This window comes from Papio anubis, chromosome 19, assembly GCF_008728515.1.
Source record: "Papio anubis isolate 15944 chromosome 19, Panubis1.0, whole genome shotgun sequence".
NCBI lineage: Eukaryota > Metazoa > Chordata > Mammalia > Primates > Cercopithecidae > Papio > Papio anubis.
Genome location: NC_044994.1, coordinates 24,998,269 through 25,018,555, shown reverse-complemented (window position 1 = coordinate 25,018,555; position 20,287 = coordinate 24,998,269). Strand labels below are relative to the sequence as shown.

General features: G+C 35.7%; 1 protein-coding gene across 8 annotated transcripts in view; it reads left to right on the top strand.

Annotated features, from left to right (window-relative positions):
• The window catches only part of CCDC178 (coiled-coil domain containing 178), a 513,950-nt gene that overhangs the window by 449,030 nt on the left and 44,633 nt on the right, over positions 1 to 20,287 (top strand). For 4 of the 8 annotated variants that reach the window (XM_021930026.2, XM_021930025.2, XM_021930022.2 and 1 more), the window contains 2 exons: positions 17,613 to 17,747; positions 18,029 to 18,299. In XM_021930026.2, coding sequence (XP_021785718.2) covers positions 17,613 to 17,747; positions 18,029 to 18,136 — 243 coding nt within the window. In that variant the 3' untranslated portion in view covers positions 18,137 to 18,299. Of the gene's footprint in view, positions 1 to 17,612; positions 17,748 to 18,028; positions 18,300 to 20,287 lie in introns of those variants that run through there. The other 4 variants (XR_002518666.2, XM_021930027.2, XM_017951655.3 and 1 more) reach the window with 1 other exon arrangement.

Genomic DNA, 20,287 nt, shown 5'->3' with positions numbered 1-20,287 from the left:
CTGTACCACTGCTGCCGGACGCCCAGTCATTTTCAGTGGCCTTAAGTGCCTTTCCTCTGGAGTATCTCTGTTATTGTAAACCTGCTGCTGGGCTATCTGAAGGAGGTCTTGAATCGCTTTCCTTCCAAGTCTTCTAATTTCTGGAGTTTTCTTTTTAATATGGGCTGCCTGATTCTGAAAGACATTACAACAGCTGCCTGACTTCCTGGAGCCTCTGGATCTATGGGGTGTACTGTCCTCTAAGTGGAGGTGGCTGGGCTCTCTGTCTTTCCCCTGCAGAATAGAATATGCTAGCCAAAATTAGTGGGCTTTGAGCAGCTGCCGAGGAGACCCACCATTAGAAGTCTATGATAAAAGTGCCGTCCCTACCTCTCTGCAGTGTTGTAATCCATGCCGGCCTGGTCAGAGGAAAGGAGTCCCGTTTATGAGGGTCCGAGGGTTGGCAGTCGGTTGACCGTCGTCCCCGGGACCAGCTTTCTAGCTCTACCTGCTATTCTCTCGCTCTTCCGTGGTAAACAAGATTAGGAGGAGCTGCTGAAAAGCTAATCATCAAGTGGGCTGGTGGGTGAACATGACACTATCAGTAAAACCAGTAAATCTTTTGGGGTTGTCTGAAAACCGAGGACTCTGGAGTCTTCCAGTTATACAACAGATCACTGGTGGAGAATGGCCAGTACTGGAGCCTGGGGATTCCTGTATGTCATCTGAGTCCTATTTCGAAGAGGTAAAACCCACCGTGGAGTCAGCGGCTGGGGGGCCTAGCCCAGCGAAGTCGCCTCGAGTCGCCCGTGGCCCTCCAAAGTTACCTTCCTATCAGCGGGCCCGTGTGTGCGGCCGCCTCCCCTCCGCCTGCTCCCTCCCGTGACTCAGCCGGGGCCAGGGCCGGAGGGAATGCGGAGAGTTCTGTGGGCACAGTGGGTCCCAGCTATCCCAGGTAGAACAGGATGGGGGGCAGTTGGTTGCTTGGATTTTGAGTGGTGAGCAACCAGTGCGCTACACACACAGGGAGTTCAGAGGCTAGTGGAAGGGACGGCCAAGGCCCGGGTTCTCAACAAGGTCCTGCCATATGAGATATATGGGATTTAATCTAAGTGGCCATACCTGCTGCGCCCAGGTAGGAAAATCTTGGACTTTACCCTACTAGTGACCCCGCCGTCGGAAGGTCCGCCGGGTGGCCACCCTACATCAAAGGCAGGCCATTGGACGACACAGAGTAATTAGCTTTCCTTTCCTGATTTCCATGCCAAGATCTGGCCCCCACTCTTACTTCTTTGAAATTATTTGTAAAGAGATAGAAGGTGCTCTGGGTATTGCCACATCCTGTAATAATTTGTAGTCTCTTCCTGTAAGGGAATGTAGGTTTGAATCCCTGCAAAGGAAATCTGATCTGACTTATTAATGATGTTAGTCCCGCGATCGTGCTCCGGCCAGCCCGATCAGGGAACAGCTGCTGCCCAAACCGCGAACCCGGCCTTGCGGGGGCAGTTCAGATCGAAGACAGCTACTGTCCAAACCCCAAACCCGGCTAGGGAGGCAGTTCAGATCAAAGACAGCTACTGCCCAAACCCCAGAAAAAACCGGGCCTTTAGTTCAGATCGAGAGACAGCTACTGCCCAAACCCCAAACCGGTTTCCGGGCAGTTCAGATCGAGACAACTACTGCCCAGGCCGCCGGCTGAGGGCAGTTCAGATCAAGAACGCTACTGCCCAAACCCCGTGATGCTTCCGAGGGCAGTTCAGATCAGAGACAGCTACTGCCCAAACACGCCCAGACTGGCGCTCCGGGGCAGTTCAAGATCGAGGAACAGCTACTGCCCAAACCCCAAGCCGGCGCTTGAGGGCAGTTCAGATCCAGAGACAGCTACTGCCCAAACCGCCAAGCCGGTAGCTCAGGGCAGTTCAAGATCCAGAGACAGCCTGCCCAAACCGCCGGGCCGGCTCGGGGCAGTTCAGATCAGACGAGAGCCAGGGGACGTCTCCCACCGGTCTCCACTGGCCGTCCTATAGCGCGTCCGCCAGGACTGTGCCAGCTCCAGTTTCAGACCTCGCGAGTCACAGATTCAGATTCAGAACAGACATAGAGACACAGACACAGACAGACAAACGGAGACGAGCCAGCTCACCTATCAGTAGATCGATCCTAGCAGATCCGTTGACCAGGGGTCTGGTGGGCTTGGGGAATCCCGGACGAGCCCCCAGATGTTATGCCCAGACCCTTTGTTCCCCAAAGAAGACCACCAGAGTCCAGAGTCAAAGCCAAGCGGCAAGGATCTTTATGACAAGTTCGAACCTGGTCCCTCCATTACACAGCATACAAGAGGGCCCCGAACAATGCGAGTGCTTGCTTTTTTATAGCCCGAAAGTTACAGGGGAACAAAGGAATTCTTTCGGTTCCCGTGCTTTCAGTAAAATCTTGAACGGCTGTCTCCTTATCGGAGACCTTCCAGGTGGTGTTTGTACTGGGCTCAGGAAGTTTGAGAGATATGTGGTGGGATGGGAGGATGGGATGTGTTTGTACTGGGCTTGTTTGTTTTGAGCCCGGGGCTGAGGAATGTGCCCGGCTCCTCTCACATGCAGCCTTTGTCAAAAGTTTCTCATTATTTCTTGTAACTTAACAGTAAATTATCTTGTATTATCTGTATGAATAATCAATGACAGGTTCTTTCCTTTGACGTATGTGTATTTTTTATTATATGTGGGTTTTTTTCTTATCTCACTACATTCCTCAGGCCCCCAATACGATGTTGTATAACTACAGCTCGCTGGCTAAATCTGGACTGCCGCTTGCTTTGTTACTGCTTATGAGCCAAAAATGGTTTTTATATTATTAAATAGTTTGGAAAATATCAAAGGAAGGAAATATTTGACACATGAAAATTATATGACATGCAAATTCTGTAATTAAAGTTTTATTGTAATACAGCCCGGTCATTTATTTACATCTTTTCTGTGGCTGCTTTCAAGCTAAATCAATAAAGTTAAGTAGCTGCCACAGGTAGTTTGGCCCACAAAGATTAAATATTTAGTATCTAGCTCCTTCCAGAAAAAAATGTTGCCAACCTGTGTACACAGAAACAAGATACTGATTGTTATTATCACAAATGAGTCTTAAATTTTTTCAAATGCATCTTCTCCATCCAATAGGATGATCATATAGTTTCTCTCCTTTTTGGGGGTTAATGTGGTGGGTAAATTGTATGTTTAGTTTTTTTTCAAGTCTTGCATTCCTAGAATAAATATCACCTGGCCATAAACCCCCTTAAGTATCATCTGGTTGCATCCTACATATTTGAAATTTATTTATTTAGCACTCAGTATTAAATAATTAACTATTTATTTATTTATTGTTGAGATGGAATCTTACTCTGTCACCCAGGCTGGCGTGCAGTGGCACGATCTAGACACACTGCAACCTCCGCCTCCTGGGTTCAAGTGATTCTCCTGCCTCAGCCTCCTGAGTAGCTGGGATTACAGACACGCGCGACCACACCCGGCTGATTTTTGTATTTATAGTAGAGACGGGGTTTCGCCGTGTTGGCCAGGCTGGTCTTGAACCCCTGACCTCAGATGATCCATCTGCCTCCGTCTCCCAAAGTGCTAGAATTACAGGCGTGAGCCAACGCATCAGCCAACAACTTTTTATGATTTACTTTGATAAATGTATTATTATTATTATTATCATTATTATGGTTATTATTTTGAGACGGAGTTTCACTCTTGTTTCCCAGGCTGGAGTGCAATGGCGCAATCTCCGCTCACTGCAACCTCCGCCTCCCAGGTTCAAGCGATTCTCCTGCCTTAGCTTCCCGAGTAGCTAGGATTACAGGGGACCTGCCACCACGCAGTAGGGTGTTTCACTATGTTGGCCAGGCTGGTCTCAAACTCCTGACCTCAGGCGATCCACCCGCCTCGGCCTCCCAAAGTGCTGGGATTACAGACGTGAGCCACTGCGTCCAGCCAAATGTATTATTTTTAACCTTTCTCATAAATGTCTAAGGATATATAGATATTTTTGTTTTGTTTGTTTTGCTTTCTGATTTCTAATTTAGTTACTTTGTTGTCAGGAACATAGTTTATATGATGTCAGTTCATTGTAATGAAATATTTGCTTTAGAACAGAAAACCAAACACTGCATATTCTCACTCATAGGTGGAAATTGAACAATGAGAACATCTGGACACAGGAAGGGGAACATCATACACCGGGGCCTATTGTGGGGTGTGGGGAGAGGGGAGGGATAGCATTAGGAGATATACCTAATGCAAATGACGAGTTAATGGGTACAGCACACCAACATGGCACATGTATAGAGATGTAACAAACTTGCACGTTGTGCACATGTACCCTAGAACTTAAAGTATAATAAAACAGAAAAAAATAAGAAAAGTACTTACACTATAGCACTGTTGTGAGAATAAAGTGATATAAAACAAAACAAAACAAAAAAACCAAAAATAAATAAAATAAATAAAATACTTGCTTTATGATCTCATAAGATTTTATACAGTTTATGTTTTAATGTATGTAAGTTACAAGTTTTAATGTTTACGTATGCTTAAGAAGATGGTGTAATTTATAATTTGGAGCATGTGCATGTATATCTGTATGTACACATATATATGCATATATACTAGATCTATGCATATATACATATCTATGCATATATACATATATGCTAGATCAAGTTTATTAGGCCTGTCAATCATCACCATTATTTTTTGATTTGCCAAAATTGATGTGTTGATATCTATAGATCTAGATATATATATATGGATATGAATAATCTCTATCTAAGAACACTATTTGTCTTAAGGTCTCTTTTGCTTAATATACTCAAGGTTTCATTGTGCTAGTATATGCCTGTATTCAGTTATTTTTTTTTTATTTTTTAGTTTCTATCTTGACTATCTTTTAGTTTTTAATGTGTTTCATGTAAAATATATGTAAGCATCGTTTTCTAAATCTAATCTTCTGTCTGTCTTAACTGAAAAGTATAATCCATTTATGGTTATTGTAATCAATTATACATTTTACCTCTTTCTAGTATCTTTTTGTGTTTTGATATTTTTTTTCTACTACTTCCTTTTTCTCTACCTGCCTTTTTAGTTGATTGAAGACTCTTGTTTATCTTTTCTTATTCTGCTTTTTCTGCTCCTTTTCTTGAAGGTCAAACACTATATTTAACCTTTTATTTGAAATTTTATTTTTATTGTACTTTAAATAGACTATGCATATTTAATTTAAAATATACTTGATATTTTATTTATTACAGCACATATTTTAACTATCATGCAATATACTGAGTTAGAGAATTTTAATTCAGACTTCTGAACTTCAGACATACACAATATTATTATAAAACATTTTAGTTTCCATGATTCTTTTATACTCTTTAATTAGTTATTATAATTTTATTAGCATTGCTGTTAATATTTTATACAGGGAATGTTTATTTGACTTTACGTATTTACCTGTTTTGTTCTTATTCACCATTCCTTCTTGCAACTCAGAGCCTCTCCGTGGAATCATTTTCCTTTTTTCTGAATTACATCCTTTCTAGAAGGTTCAATAGAAATGAACTCTGTTTCAGTTTATCTAAAATGTCTCTTTATTATCCTTGTTCTGAAATAACACTCTTCCTGGTAGTTTTTGTTTGTTCCTGCAAATCTCATTGTTTCTACTATGTATTAATATTTTAGTTGACTAGAAGTTAATAGATCTTCATCTCTGTGAAACTGGTGTCCCAGTTTAAGATTGCTTTCTTCCAGAGAGAATTTGCACTAGCTTCTCCTTCAAGCCAAGGGGAAAACAAAAACTTAGAAGTCCTCAGCTCTACTCTAGGCTTAGACAGTATAAATGCAGAGATCATTCACTTACCTGGAATTGGTGACTACTCAGTACTCAAGTTTCACTGATGGTTCTGCAGATTCTCCTGTGGGAATTTCTTATGTGTTCTAACCCCATCAATGCAATAAAAATATTTGTGTAAAGAATTGATCTTGTTTTAAAATTAAAGCACTCTTCAGAGTGTCTAGTGAAATCTTAGTCTTTTTCATAATTTTTCATTACATTTTGCCTATTCTCAAAATACATGGACTAAATTAGGCCAAAAAACTCAAAACCCTATCTAAAATGTTATATTTCTGTTGTTAGAAACAGTGCAAAAGCAAAAATATCTTCCTAGATTAAGAATAAGTACTTTATATTGAATCTAGTTTAGTAGAACTATACTTGTTCCTTACATGAGACAACTAAGGTTCAAATGACACTAAGTCACATAGCCCAGTAGTACCTAGACCTGCTCAGGTTTTCAAATATCCAATGATCCTTCTTTCTACTACTAGCATCATAAATTTGCAGACTGTGGTAGAACATCTGTAGTTTCCTTAATATGAGTCAATATTATTTCATTTATATTAATCATTGCTGCTTTTGTTCTTTTTAGATTCTTTGAGTATCTTGAATTTAGTTCACAATGTTTTCTGAAAGAATGGTATTAGTTACTAATATGTGAAAAGCATTATTTTATTATGAATATATTTGATAATATTTGTCATAACCTGGATTTAATTATATATACCAGTGCAAGCCAGCAAATGAGTTTATAAATTTTGGGCATCTGTGACAATTTGCACTACTTTTCAGATTTTCTTCTTCTTATTGCCATCCTTCTAGTGCCAGAACAATTCTAGATCACTAACAAGAAGCTAAGACAATAATAGGATCATAAGAGTTTTGCATTCTAAATGAAGCTTATACTTTCTGACCCATGATTTTTTTTTTTTTTTTTTTTTTGAGACAGTCTTACTCTGTCCCCCAGGCTGGAGTGCAGTGGCGAGATCTCGGCTCACTGCAACCTCCACCTCCTGGGTTCACGCCATTCTCCTGCCTCAGCCTCCCCAGTAGCTGGGACTACAGGTGCCCGCCACCACGCCCGGCTAATTTTTTGTATTTTTGGTAGAGACAGGGTTTCACCGTGTTAGCCAGGATGGTCTCGATCTCCTGACCTCGTGATCCGCCCACCTCGGCCTCCCATAGTGCTGACCCATGATTCTTATCGCTGTAGACTAGTTTCTACAGTTAGACTGTCCTGCATTGCATGATTATGTGGCTTATTTTATTTACATTTACATTTGCTGTTGAATTTTTTATAATTGTTTAAAACAAATAATTTCATAAGCATTTTTGTTTATTTGTGTGTAAAAGAAATAAAAATGCTGGGGGTATTTATAATGAAATTTGATGTTTTAAAAATAGAGATATACTATATTTCTTCTTGAAATTTTGAAATAAACCAATGAGCTCTATCATTGATCTTTTTTGAATAATGTTTTTATTGTGAATTAATTTTAGGTAAATGTAATTTTTAAAACATTTTCTTGATTTTTTGCATTAAAGTAAGTGGTTCTCAGAAGATATAAAGATATACTGTGGATAATCATCAGAGAAAATTGCTCAACCACAGCTCATAAATGAAAACCAAAAGAGCCAGCTTAGACCATTTATTTGGCCACATTTTAAAATCAAGGGACTTAATTACTTTTGGGCAAAAGACTGACAAGCAGGCAAGGAAGTGTATGCTTCAAAAATATGTTCATCTCTATGTTTGACAGTATATTTCATATTTAGCTGTCATGTAATTCTATTTTAAACCATTTTTAAACAATTATTCATTTGAGAATAGTTAAATTTTTATTGTGAGGGTAATTTTATTAAATAATTTTGTTTTATTCTTGGTTTAACAGTTTTTTCAATCACAGGGAACAATAATTTTAGAATTAAGCATATACTTTCATTCATTTATTTCTTATTGAATTTTTCATGGGATTTGAGTGTGAATTTTAGCAACTTAAGCAAAATATATAAACTACTGTCTTTACACATTTTTATCAAATATCTATCAGAATGTAGTAATTTTATTTCAGAACCAAATTATCAAACTAAGAAGGTTTTACGTTTTGCAGATTGTTACTATTAAATATGAAAAAAGATGAATTATTATCTGTTATATGTAATAGTGTGTATTATAATTATAAAGTATACAAAGAAATGTATTTGCATATTCATATAAAAGGATAGACTTGATTTTTAACTATTCAATACAAAAAGTAGTAGTGTCTGTATGGACCAGCTTTCTCTGTCATACCAAGGTTTTATGTATTAGCAGAGATCCAAATGCAGAATTAAGAAATATATTATTTTTATATAATTAGAGTAATTAAAAATTATTCTTTAAATTTCTTAAATGCCAGCTCCAAAATTGGGAGTGCACGTGGGTCTTATTTTTCTTAAGTACATCTAAGCAGTTGATAAAAGATATTTCTAGAAATGAGCTATGTGATCTTTAACACTAGTCTATGGAATGGATTTGGTAATAAATATCTCATTACTTTTGATATTTGTATATTGTATGTACATGTATAGCTTGGTAACTGAGTACTATAAATAGCTCAGTATTAACTGGATTTTTTATGTCTGTCATTCCTGCCTTGCCAAAAATCTGTGGAGTAGTTTATAATTGCTATTGTTTGGGTTATTACAATAAACAGAACCGATAAGGCTTACACTGTTTGCCTTGTGAGCTGTACTTCACATCACTGTTGAATTAAAATTGCATGCACATACCTTCACTTATCAGTTTTATCTGTCAGAAACTGAGAAACACAGTATGCTTTCAGTATGTGAAAACTTATAACAAGCAGCTTGAAATTGTAATCATTATTTGAATATTCTAGTGCAAATGAATGAATGTATTTGTGCTATTATCTATCTACCTTCTTTCTATCTAAAATAAATTCCTATAGGAAAAGCTCATTATTTTTTTCCAGATGGCCTTTATCATATTTTGTCAAAGCTTTAAATATGATTTTAATTAGATTACCTAAGGTGCAAATGCAAATCTACAGGATACAGCATTTTTTTCTCCTCTTTGTCAAATGTGAATAAATCTTAGAGCTGCTTCTACAGTTGGCCTATTTGTTTGACTGTGTTTGTAGATAGGAAATACGGACTTCTGAAATGCCTTCATCTTCTCCCAAGGTATTATTCACAATATTTCTATTCTTAGGTTGCAGGCTTCTTACCCAAGAAACTTCCAAACTCTCTGCCAATCATATCAGATGAACTCTCAAATGTTCAGGTACCTCTGATGAGTTAATCCATGCATACACGTGCATCTTTCAGAAATACTGTAACCTCTAACAATTGTCACATATTGTCACCACCAGGTAACCACTCCCAATTCCCACTCCAGTGTACTGAGAAGTGATTTTTTTTTTTTTTTTTAGATCTTATTTTTTAGATGAGTTTTGGGCTTTGCAGCAAACTGGAGTGGAAGGTACAGAGAGTTTCTGTATACCCCCTTTCCACACACATGCATAGCCTCCTCCATGATCAACAACCCACTCCAGGAGGGACATTTCTTACAACTGGTGAACCTATATTGACACATCATCATCACTCCAAGGTCATACTTTAGGGTTCACTGTTGGTGTTGTATATTCTACAGGTTTGGACAAATGTGTAATGGCATGTATCTGCCATTGTGGTATCATACAAAATATTTTCACTGCCCTAAAAATTCTGTGTGCCCTGCTAATTTATCCAGGGAGGTAATTTTTACTTCAAAAATTTGGAATTGTTCCACACTTTTCATATTTGTCCTACACGTTGTATTGATAAAGGTTGTTTATTGCAGTGATTCTGTTAATTTTCTGTTTGGATTCTGTATCTAATGGGTTTTCATGTTGCATGTGGGAAAATTCTATGTTCTTTTCAACTACTAGTTGAAACTGGATCTTTAGAAATTCCAGTTTTTATAAAGATATTTTTCATCCAAAAAAGTATAAATGAGGTATTTTTGAAAATCTCTTTCACAGATTTGAATCCAGCAGTTGTTTGTTTTCACAAATCCAGAATGAACAAATCATCATTCATAGATAAAGAACTTTGAGTGCTGTTCATGCACTGTCTACCCTGCCAGTTACTATCATCTTTGTATTCTAAAGGACTTTTTGTTTTTGGTATTGACTGGTCTTTGTTTCCTGGCAAAACAATTTATAGTTCATTTTCAGATAACTATACATATGGTATTTGTATTTTAATTAAAAAGACTGTTGTTATGTCTGATTCTTATAAGGAGAAATTCATTATAAGGACACTTCTCATTTCCTTGAAACGTTCCCTTTCTTTTTTTCCAGGGTTCTTAAATTGCAAAAGCCAGTTAAATGATGTGCTTTGGGGAGTTAATTTTTGGTACCATATGTCTCTAAAAATGATTTAATTTTATCTAAAGTGTGTTTTCAATTATATTTATGTTCTGTAAGACACAGGCACAATTTAAAGAATTTTTTAAGGAAAAAACATACTAGTCATTATTTCAACACATTAGCATGATACGTGTATAAGCTGACAAAAATATCTATTTATTAAGGTTAATATTTTTTTACCATCTGAGCTCTGTGGTTACCTTTTGAAACTAGCAAATTCAAATTCTCATGAAAATATTTTACATATGGCCATCTTTAATTTCATATGAAATAAGTTATGAAGTCACTAACCAACAACTGTGTTAATTGTATGAGTGGGATGAAGGAAAATACCAATAATTTTATGAGGCAGCTGAAAGTAGTAATTTTTTCCTTAATGATATAAACTTAGTATTTCGGATATTTTGTTTATTATAGGTAAGATCATATTTAGTGGGTATATAACACAAATATTGTACAAAAAGCTATTTTTGTATTTTGGCAGATGGCCAAATATAATAGGCTACTCTTAACAAATTATAATAAATTCTCTGAAAGTAAATCATTCTAAGCCACAAAATATGGAGGATGCCTTTCTTGAGATGTTACATTAACATAGGTTTTTTTCTTTAATGAAACAACTAAGCATGCAGTAAGTTACAGAGTTATATATAAACTATAAATAAGTAAAGAAGTTTCTAATAAATTTCTGTGTAACTTTACCAGATTTGTAAATCCTGACATTTTGTTTTGCATGTTTAAACCAGTAGAGATGCATTCAAAATCCTCAGTCGGCCTCTTCCTATTATTATTCCCCTCCTTACTCATGGTTAATTAACCTTTTGTGTTTACCATTCCAATTTTTTAATGCCATTTTTACATAGTAATAAAATTTTTAAAAAAGTATTATTTGTAAGATTTTTTTGTTTCTCTAACATCCAAACCACCTGCAATGTTAACATGTTTATTTTATTTTATTTTATTTTATTTTATTTTATTTTATTTTATTAGAGACAGGGTCTAACTATGTTGCTTAAGATGGTTTCGAATTCTTGAGCTCAAGTGATCCTCTTTGCCTTGGCCTCACAAAGTGCTGGGATTACAGACATGAGCCACCATATATGGCCAGTGAGTTTATTTTAAATGCTGTGGTTTAGGGTATAAACATACCATAATGTATTTTTTATTACTTCAAAGACTATTAGATTGTTTCCAGATTTTTACTATAGCAAGTAATGCTGTAAATGGAAAGTATTTCATGTTTTTCCCTGAGTACATATGACATTTTTTTTGAGAGAGATATATCTCAAACTTTAGCATACATTAGAATCACCTAGAGATCTTGATAAAACACTGATTGCTGGTCCCAAGGTTTCTGATTCAGGGAGTCTGAATGACTGTATTCCTAACATTCTGAGGTGATACTAATCCTGATGGTCTGGGAACCATATGCTGAGAATTGCTGGTCTAGAGTATGTAGCTTAAAGTATGATTTCTGGATCAAAGGGAAAGTACAACTTCATTTTCAATACGAAATAATAAATTGTTCTCCAAAGTTTTTGTATCAAATTATACATAAATTTGAACAGCACATGAGTTTAATTTTTTTCACATCTTTACCAAAATTTGATATTGACAGATTGTGTTAGTATTTGACAATCGGATGAGTTTGAATTTTATTTATTCATATGCTACTATTAAAGTTGAATACCTTTTCAAATGTTTTCAGGCCAAATGGCTTTCCTTTTATGTTAATTGCAGATGTGTATAATTTGCCCATTTTTTTTCTGGTATACTGTTTCTATTTTTATTATTGACTTATAAGAGTTTTTTATATGTTAAAGAAATTAATCCTTGTCTGCTGTGTTATTAAAATCTTCTCTAAACCTGCAGCTTATATGGTTACTCTGTTTAAATTTAACTTAAAAAAATTAAATGTGGTTTGATTGTCAATTTTTTTCCATTAGAAGTTATCATTTTAATTTTTATTTAAAAATTCTTCCTTTCCTCAAAGGCATAAAGTTGTGTCATGCTTTTTAAAAAATTGTTAAAGGTTAACTTTCCTCATTTCAATCTAGTTTGCTTTTATTTTCCGTATGTTGTGAGTTAAAGATCTCATTTTATTTTATTTTGCATGGAGATAGCCAATTATTAGCCATCCTTTCCGCACTGATTTGTAGTGATATCTCTATCATGTGTTACATTTTATATGCATGTGTCTGTTACTCAGCTCTCTTTGCTGATCAAATGCTCTCTTTGGATGATCCGAATATTACTCTTAATTCCCACAGCTTTAAGATAAATTGTATATATCACATGTCAAATTTTTCAGGCTTGTTCTCCTGTTTCACAGTTGTCTCATTAAATATTCTCAGTCCTTTGTTCTTCCATGTGAATTTTAGATCAACTTCCATAAAACCTGATGAGATTATAGACTACCCTGTGGAAAACTGATTTGTCCATGACACTCTTTTCTCATATATGACCACACTGTACCTCTAGATTTATTCAGTCCTTATTCTTCAAAATATTTTGTAACTTTCTCTATAAAATCTTGCCCATTTTTAAATAGATACCAACCTAAGTACCTTTCATTTTATTTTATGGTAATAAATACGATTTTTCTATTATAATTCTAAATTGGTCATACTGATTTATAAAAGTGGGTCGGGTGCGGGGAGTCATACCTGTGGTTAGGAGCTCAAAGCCAGCCTGCCCAACATGGCGAAACCCTGGCTCTACTAAAAACACAAAAATTAGCCCGGCGTGGTGGGAGGTCGCCTGTAATCCCAGTTGCTTGGGAGGCTGAGACAGCAGAATCTCTTGAACCCAGGAGGCAATGTTGCAGTGAACTGAGATCCCACCATTGCACTCCAGCCTGGGCGACAGAGCAAGACTCTGTCTAAAAAAAAAAAAAAAAAAAAAAAAAAGTTATTAATTTTTCGGTGCAGATATTATAGGCAGAAAGTTCCTAAACCCTCGTCACCTCCTTTTTTTTTTTTTTTTAGACGGAGTCTCGCTCTGTCTCCCAGGCTGGAGTGCAATGGTGCTATCTCGGCTCACTGCAACTTCCACCTCCCTGGTTCAAGCGATTCTCCTGCCTCAGCCTCCTGAGTAGCTGGGCCTGTAGACGACCGCCACTGCGCTCGGCTAATTTTTGTATTTTTAGTAAAGACAGGGTTTCACCATGTTAGTCAGGCTGATCTCGAACTCCTAATCTCAGTTGATCCACCCACCTCGGCCTCCCAAAGTGCTGGGATTACAGGCGTGAGCCACTGTGCCCGGCATTTTTTCTAACTCTTATAGCTATCTTTTGTCCTTCTATTTTTTTATTGTATTGACAAGAATCAGCAATAAAGTTTTAAAAAGAGGTATTGATTTCTGTTATCCTTATTTTATTTTGCCCGACATCCACAGGAAGATTTCTGACGTTTATTTAATAAAATGTTTGATGGAAGTTTTTGGTTTATACCCTTTATCAGGTAAACTTTTATCAGCTCATGTTGAGTCCATTTTAATAAACATTTATTGAGTGATCACTGTCTGCTGACATCTTAAAATGGGGTTTTTTCATAATCACTTTCCTAAAATAATTGTTGTCATAGCTATTTGATATAATCAATCATTCTTGGCAGCATCTTAGTTGTTTTTTCCTTAAATATTCTTTTGAATAGTCTTATTGTCTTTCGTGTGTAAATGTGTTTGTGTGCATATGTTATTTTATTGAATGCTGGTTCTCCTGTCTTTAAGATTGTCTTTAGTTCTTCCTTTTCCTGGTTCTTGTTTTTCCATAGGCCTATTTAGCTATTGATTTCCACCCCCCCCCCCCCCCCCCCCAAAAAAAAAAAAAAAAAAAGCCTCTTTTTTGAGATATTACTCATTCTTACTTGATCCTTAAAAAACTTTTCTGTTTAAGAAGCTTCAGTTAACATGTGAATATGGATAAATTCAAGGCCTTTATGGCTACCTCAAGCTAGAATACAGACAACTGAATAAAAATAGACACTGCATACAGCTGCTTCTCCTCATTTGACTTGTGGCTGTAGAAAACATTACTATTCAGTTTGCTTTGTTTACGTATGCTGAAGAGCTCCCACTTGTAAAATTTACCTTGTTGTTAAGGAATTCCTCTACAGCTCATCTTTCCCTTACTTGCTTTTTGTCGTATGTGTGGCTACTCTAATAGTATTAATTTATTATTTTCTTTGACAAACAAATCTTTGTTCATAGGTGTAGTTCCAAGTATCCTATGATCTCTTGGGGGAAATAAGGTATTCTGAGGGCTAAGCTGACTCCAAAGAACTACAGCCTTGAAATAAGAAAAATACTAGAGAAAATTAAAGTGGTATTTTGCTGTAGGTGACTTTTCACTGAGATATCTGATTCCACTCAGTAAAGCTAAGAGTTCATCCTACAGCCATTCTTTCAAAATCGTTTATTTCTGGCTTATTGCTGTGAACTTTTCTTGTCTTGATAGTCTATTGTCCAATTTTTGTACAAGGTAGGCTTCCATTTGTTGTTGTCTTAAAAATTCCAAATTACAACGAACTAGTAAGGTAAGGTCTGAGGTAGACAATAATTTGAAAACCTACTCTATGTGATAAGGTTTAATCATGCACTTCTTACTAATATCTAACGAGCATACAGAAATGTTCATTTTGCATCACAGCCTATTTTCCAGGAATCTCTGTGGCAAAGGTTTACGGAACCCTTGGGTGTTTCTAGCAGTCTTTATCACTATCCTTAATCTGGAAGTGACTGCTAAAATATCAGAGAGAGAAAGAAAAACCATTGAACTTTAACTGATATGGCATCATGGTTAATAACTTAAACTTGAAGTTAGACAGAAGTAAATAACCTAAAGCAAGTTAACCTCTTTAAAATATAGATTTCTCAGCTGTACACTGGGGTTAATCAAAGAAGCTATCTCAGCAGGCCCACAATCAACCTATGAACTGTGTTGTTTAAATAAGTCACATTGAAAAGAATTGAGAAAGTTGACAGATTATTTGTCTTTGTTAAGAAAATAGCAAAAATCTAATCTCTTCAGAGCCTCCACCCACAACAGACAATTTATAGTTAAGCTTCATTTAGCAAATTGCATTTATCTATTAGATTATGGCCCCTTCATTCAGGATGTTTACCTCAGCAAACAATATATTTAGGTAGTATATAAAGAACTATACTGCAATATGTGTTTCAAAATATATTTCCACATGTAATTTCAGAAATGAGCTAGCCTGTTAGTAAAAATGATTGATAATTTTAGTTTTTAAGCAGGTAAAATTTCCTTTACATTCATTTCCATTTTTGCCCTTTAAAAAAATCTGTAAATTGCAAGGTCATATTTTAATAATGAAGACCAGTATAAAAATCACACAAATTTCAAACATATATATGCTATGAAATTATTTTCAGGAATATTTGTCATGGTTCTTTTCTTCTGTTATTAATGTTTACTTGACACTAAATGTCAGCTTCTCTAGCCTTGCCCACTGTTTGCAATTGAAGTAATTTCTAATTTAAATATACATGTGCTCTGCATCTTATTGTTAAAGCAAATTTAATTAATATTATTTAAATCATTGATGCATACATTAGGTAATACATGGCCAGTGCTAACTCCTATGGACCATTCCTGAACCCTCAATACCCAGACCCTTCCCCTGTCCCTGAACAATAATTAAAGTCTTAATATGACTCTTTATGTAGTTGTGAACATACACAATGAACTAAACTTTTCAAATGCCTTAATGAGTATATCAAGATACAGCATACCTCCCCCCGTTGACTGTCTGGCTTGGCTTGTGCTAAAGAAAACACCATTTTTTTTTAAGTTTGACAAAACTTCTCTTCAAATAATAATGCTAAGTTTTAATTTAATAGCCCAAATTATCTGAAATGTGCATAAACTGGTTCTGGACAATGTAATTCAGCATTTAGTAAGCTGAAATATCTATAGTTTTCAAAGTCTTTTCTTCTTCCTAATCAACTAACCAAAAATAGAGGCTTTATTTTCCTGGGAACCAAACATAAATGCGTATGTGTTGTTTATAACAATGCATAACGAGGATAATGATGTTAAACAATTTACATGCAACACCAAGTATTTAGTTAAGTGAATTCTTTTATTGAAATATATATACAAAAGAGTTCCCAAATTTTACAAACTCCTTATTGATGTTTTACAGAGGATCCTGTATATGTAACCCACCAAATAGCCACATTTTTAACATGTTTTTATTCTGGTATGAGGAAGTATTTAATTTAAAAATTGTGTTTGATATTACATGTTTGGATGTAAATTTTGTTTTTTCATTCTGCAAAATATGCTAAAAAGGAACTGATATCAGCAATCATCCACATTCCCAAAACCAAGAGTTTTCAGTGACAGAATATATTATATTGTATAAACATATGATATATGCATTCATTATAAATATATAACATAAGCACTCATTATAAATGTTTGGGATTTTTAAAAAATTGTTTTTACTGTTAATTTTATGTTTATCCCTTTGAAAATGCCTTATAATAATTCTGTATGGCGTGCCTACAGTAACTGTTGAAGAGCAAATGTACATTGTTTTGATAAAACATCCACTGTTTTCTGTTGGTTTTTATATTAAATTTCCAAATGATCTATCATATGTCATAGGCGAATTCTTTCTTTTTCTGTACAGATCCTGTATTAAACATGTCACTTCTTAACACCGCGTCCTCTATGCTTTAGTGCAGTGAGATGTTTCCATGTCACATGGTCAGAGGGAGGTAGATTAATAGGGAGTTCTAGCTGGAAATTTCTTCCTTGTTATTGTTCTCCCTCAGCAGTTGATGGCTAAGTTAATTCTCTTTAGTTTTGTCATGCTCTAAAGCACACATTGCCAAGCAATGGTAAGCTTTATGAGAAAAAAAGCAGTGATGGTGTCCATCAAAGTCTTAAAGTTGCATTTTTAAACTTTGGCTTGACCTGATGTGCCATTCAAAACGGCTTCAAAAGATGATTTTTTTCAAGAAAGGTTCAATATGTCCCGAGGCTATCGGTTTTGAGTTAAACTGGGTGAAGTAGAAATATTTTACTCATCAGCTTTGCAGTCACAGAGTTTGCCTCAGCTAGAACAAAACTGCTGAGGCATTTAGAGAAAATTAACCCCCCATCCTGGCGGCCAGATGTGACTGGTTTCTGATGAATGCACATGAGTGGGCTGAAAAATCAAAAGACTGTGAAATTCCTGTCAGGTCCGTACAGTGCAGAATGGGCTATTGACTGCTTTCTATATTTCTCTCCATCATTCTTCTTGAACACTGCCATTAATTTCCTCTCCTCCTCTAACTTGTGTTTTCTCCCCTCCCTCTTGCCTTTAGCTCTGTCAGCTGCAGAGAAGGATGCACAGGCTGTGGCAGGAGCACTTCAAACTGGTGGTCCTCTTCAGCCAGATGAGGCTGGCCAACTTCCAGACAGACTCTCAGGAGAGTATTCAGAAAATATTAGCTGTGCAGGTAGGTGATTGCAGGGAAGTAGGAAAGATCATTCTGATCTAGATTGAAAAGCAAATGATGGGTAGTGTGATGAAGCATTAAAACCATATCCCATCAGAGTTTTATAAATTTTTAACCTCTTTAATAAACTGGAATTGCATGAAGGATGAATTCAGTAAGTTAGCACATATACCATGCATACTTTGGGGGGAAAGGGAGATTGGACTTATTTCTCGCAAACCTCGGAACAGATTTTTATTAATACATTTAGTATAAATAGTATTTTTTTTTCAAATCTTCAGGCTTTGCAGATGTCATCCAGCTGTTTAAAAGATGTTGACACAAGATACTGTGTGCTGCTTTTGTGCAAAATCCACTTCAGTGGAAATAACCCTCTTATGTTTACTTAGTTTAACTGTTGTCTTTTCTTTTCTATTTTGCAAGAGTTTCATCCTAAGCAGATTTGGAGATGACTTTATTTGAAAGATAAGTAACTTGAGACTAGAAAGTAGCTGTGGTTCTAGATGCATGTGAGATTTTACTCCTTGTTTCAATAAAAATATTTAGCAGATACATTGTTTCATTTTAAGAATGATATATTTTAGAAACCCACATTAACTATGTGAAGACAATTCTTAAATATTAGTCAAACTTTTAAAAAATTAATGTTTTACCATATTAAATGTTACTACATGTATAAAACATGACCTCCCAAAGAAAAACACATACTACCTTATTCTATTAAGTAACAAAAACTAGAATGCCTGTTCTATGAAAAACAAAAACATAAAATCACACTTTTCAGTAATATGAAATGAATGCTGAACCCTAAACCAAATCTTTTTCTAAACATTTTATTATACATGCACTTCATATTGCTTTTAACTCGAGTAAAGAAGATTTTGCAAAGCACTTGAAAAGCTATGAAGCTATTTCAAATTTCATTTCTGCTGTTGTCCTTTTTTTTGGTATTTTCTTCTGAGGATTGTGTGTGTGTGCACTTTATATATGGGATGTATTGATAATGGGTTATAACAAAAAATTTAAAATAATTGAAGAAAAAGGAAGATTTTGAAAGGCAGTGCTTACCACATGTAGATTTAATCAAAATTTATGTACAAGCCTGAGTACAAACTACAATTGCATTATTTTAGAAGTCAGGAGTGTCTTGTTTTCCTTAAGTCTGTTAAAATGTAACACATTATACGGTGGCTAGAACCTGTGAATCTCTTTTAAATATTTAAAGGTAATCTGCATGTTCTAATTAGTATCTTAGAAAAATCTATATTTTTGTCCAAATGGTCTTAAAAATCTACAAATGATAAATTCTCACTGTGAATTATTATGTATTTTCAAATATTTAAAATGTCATTAGAAATTATTTGAATATCAGTAAAGTGATTCTCTAATTCATACCCTTCAATAATCCTTGTTTTAATTTTTATGAGAATTTCACCAACATACAGTTTATCAAACTTGATTCTAAATTACTTCTTTGTATGGCTGTTACATAACAGTGGGAATGAAGGGATGGGATAGGATAGGTAAGGAAACTCAACTACTCAGCATCCAGAGACACAGCAGCAGCATAAATTAGTACCTTATTTTCTTATCTATTGGAGATAGCTTCCATTTAGAATATTTCAATTTTGGCTTTTAATAAAAATGTGAGAATACAATTTTCAAAATCTTGCCACAAAACAGTAGAAATATGCAATCCTCTGGGGAAAGAAAAATCAAGGCTACAACCTTCAGCATGGTACACAACAACCTTCCTGACCAGCTCATGCTAATCTTCCTAGCTTCATCTTCTCTCTGCTTCAGTTCTTTAGTATGTTTCAGCCACTCCAAAATTCTTACTAATTAAGAAACTTGCTGTGAAACTCATTCTTCCTTTTTTATGCTTATGCTCTTCCCTGTTTCTGCAATACTCATTTTTATCTTGCCTGTTTAGCTTTCAAAACAACTGACCATCAAGCTACCATTGACTTTCTTCACAGAATTAGAAAAAAAAACTTCTTTAAATTTCATATGGCACCAAAGAATAGCCCGTAGAGCCAAGACAACCCTAACCAAAAAGAACAAAACTGGAGGCATTACGCTACCTGACTTCAAACTATACTACAAGGCTACAATAACCAAAACAGCATGGTACTGGTACCAAAACAGATATATAAACCAGTGGAACAGAGCAGAGACCTCAGAAATAACACCACACATCTACAACCATCTGATCTTTGACAAACCTCAGAAAAACAAGCAATGGGGAAATGATTCCCTATTTAATAAATGGTGCTGGGAAAACTGGCTAACCATATACAGAAAACTGAAACTGGACCCCTTCCTTACACCTTATACAAAAATTAGCTCAAGATGAATTGAAGACTTAAATGTAAAACCCAAAGCCATAAAACCTCTTAGTGAAAACCTAGGCAATACCATCCATGACATAGGCATGGGCAAAGACTTCGTGACTAAAACACCAAAAGCAATTGCAAAAAAAGCCAAAATTGGCAAATGGGATCTAATTAAACTAAAGAGCTTCTGCACAGCAAAAGAAA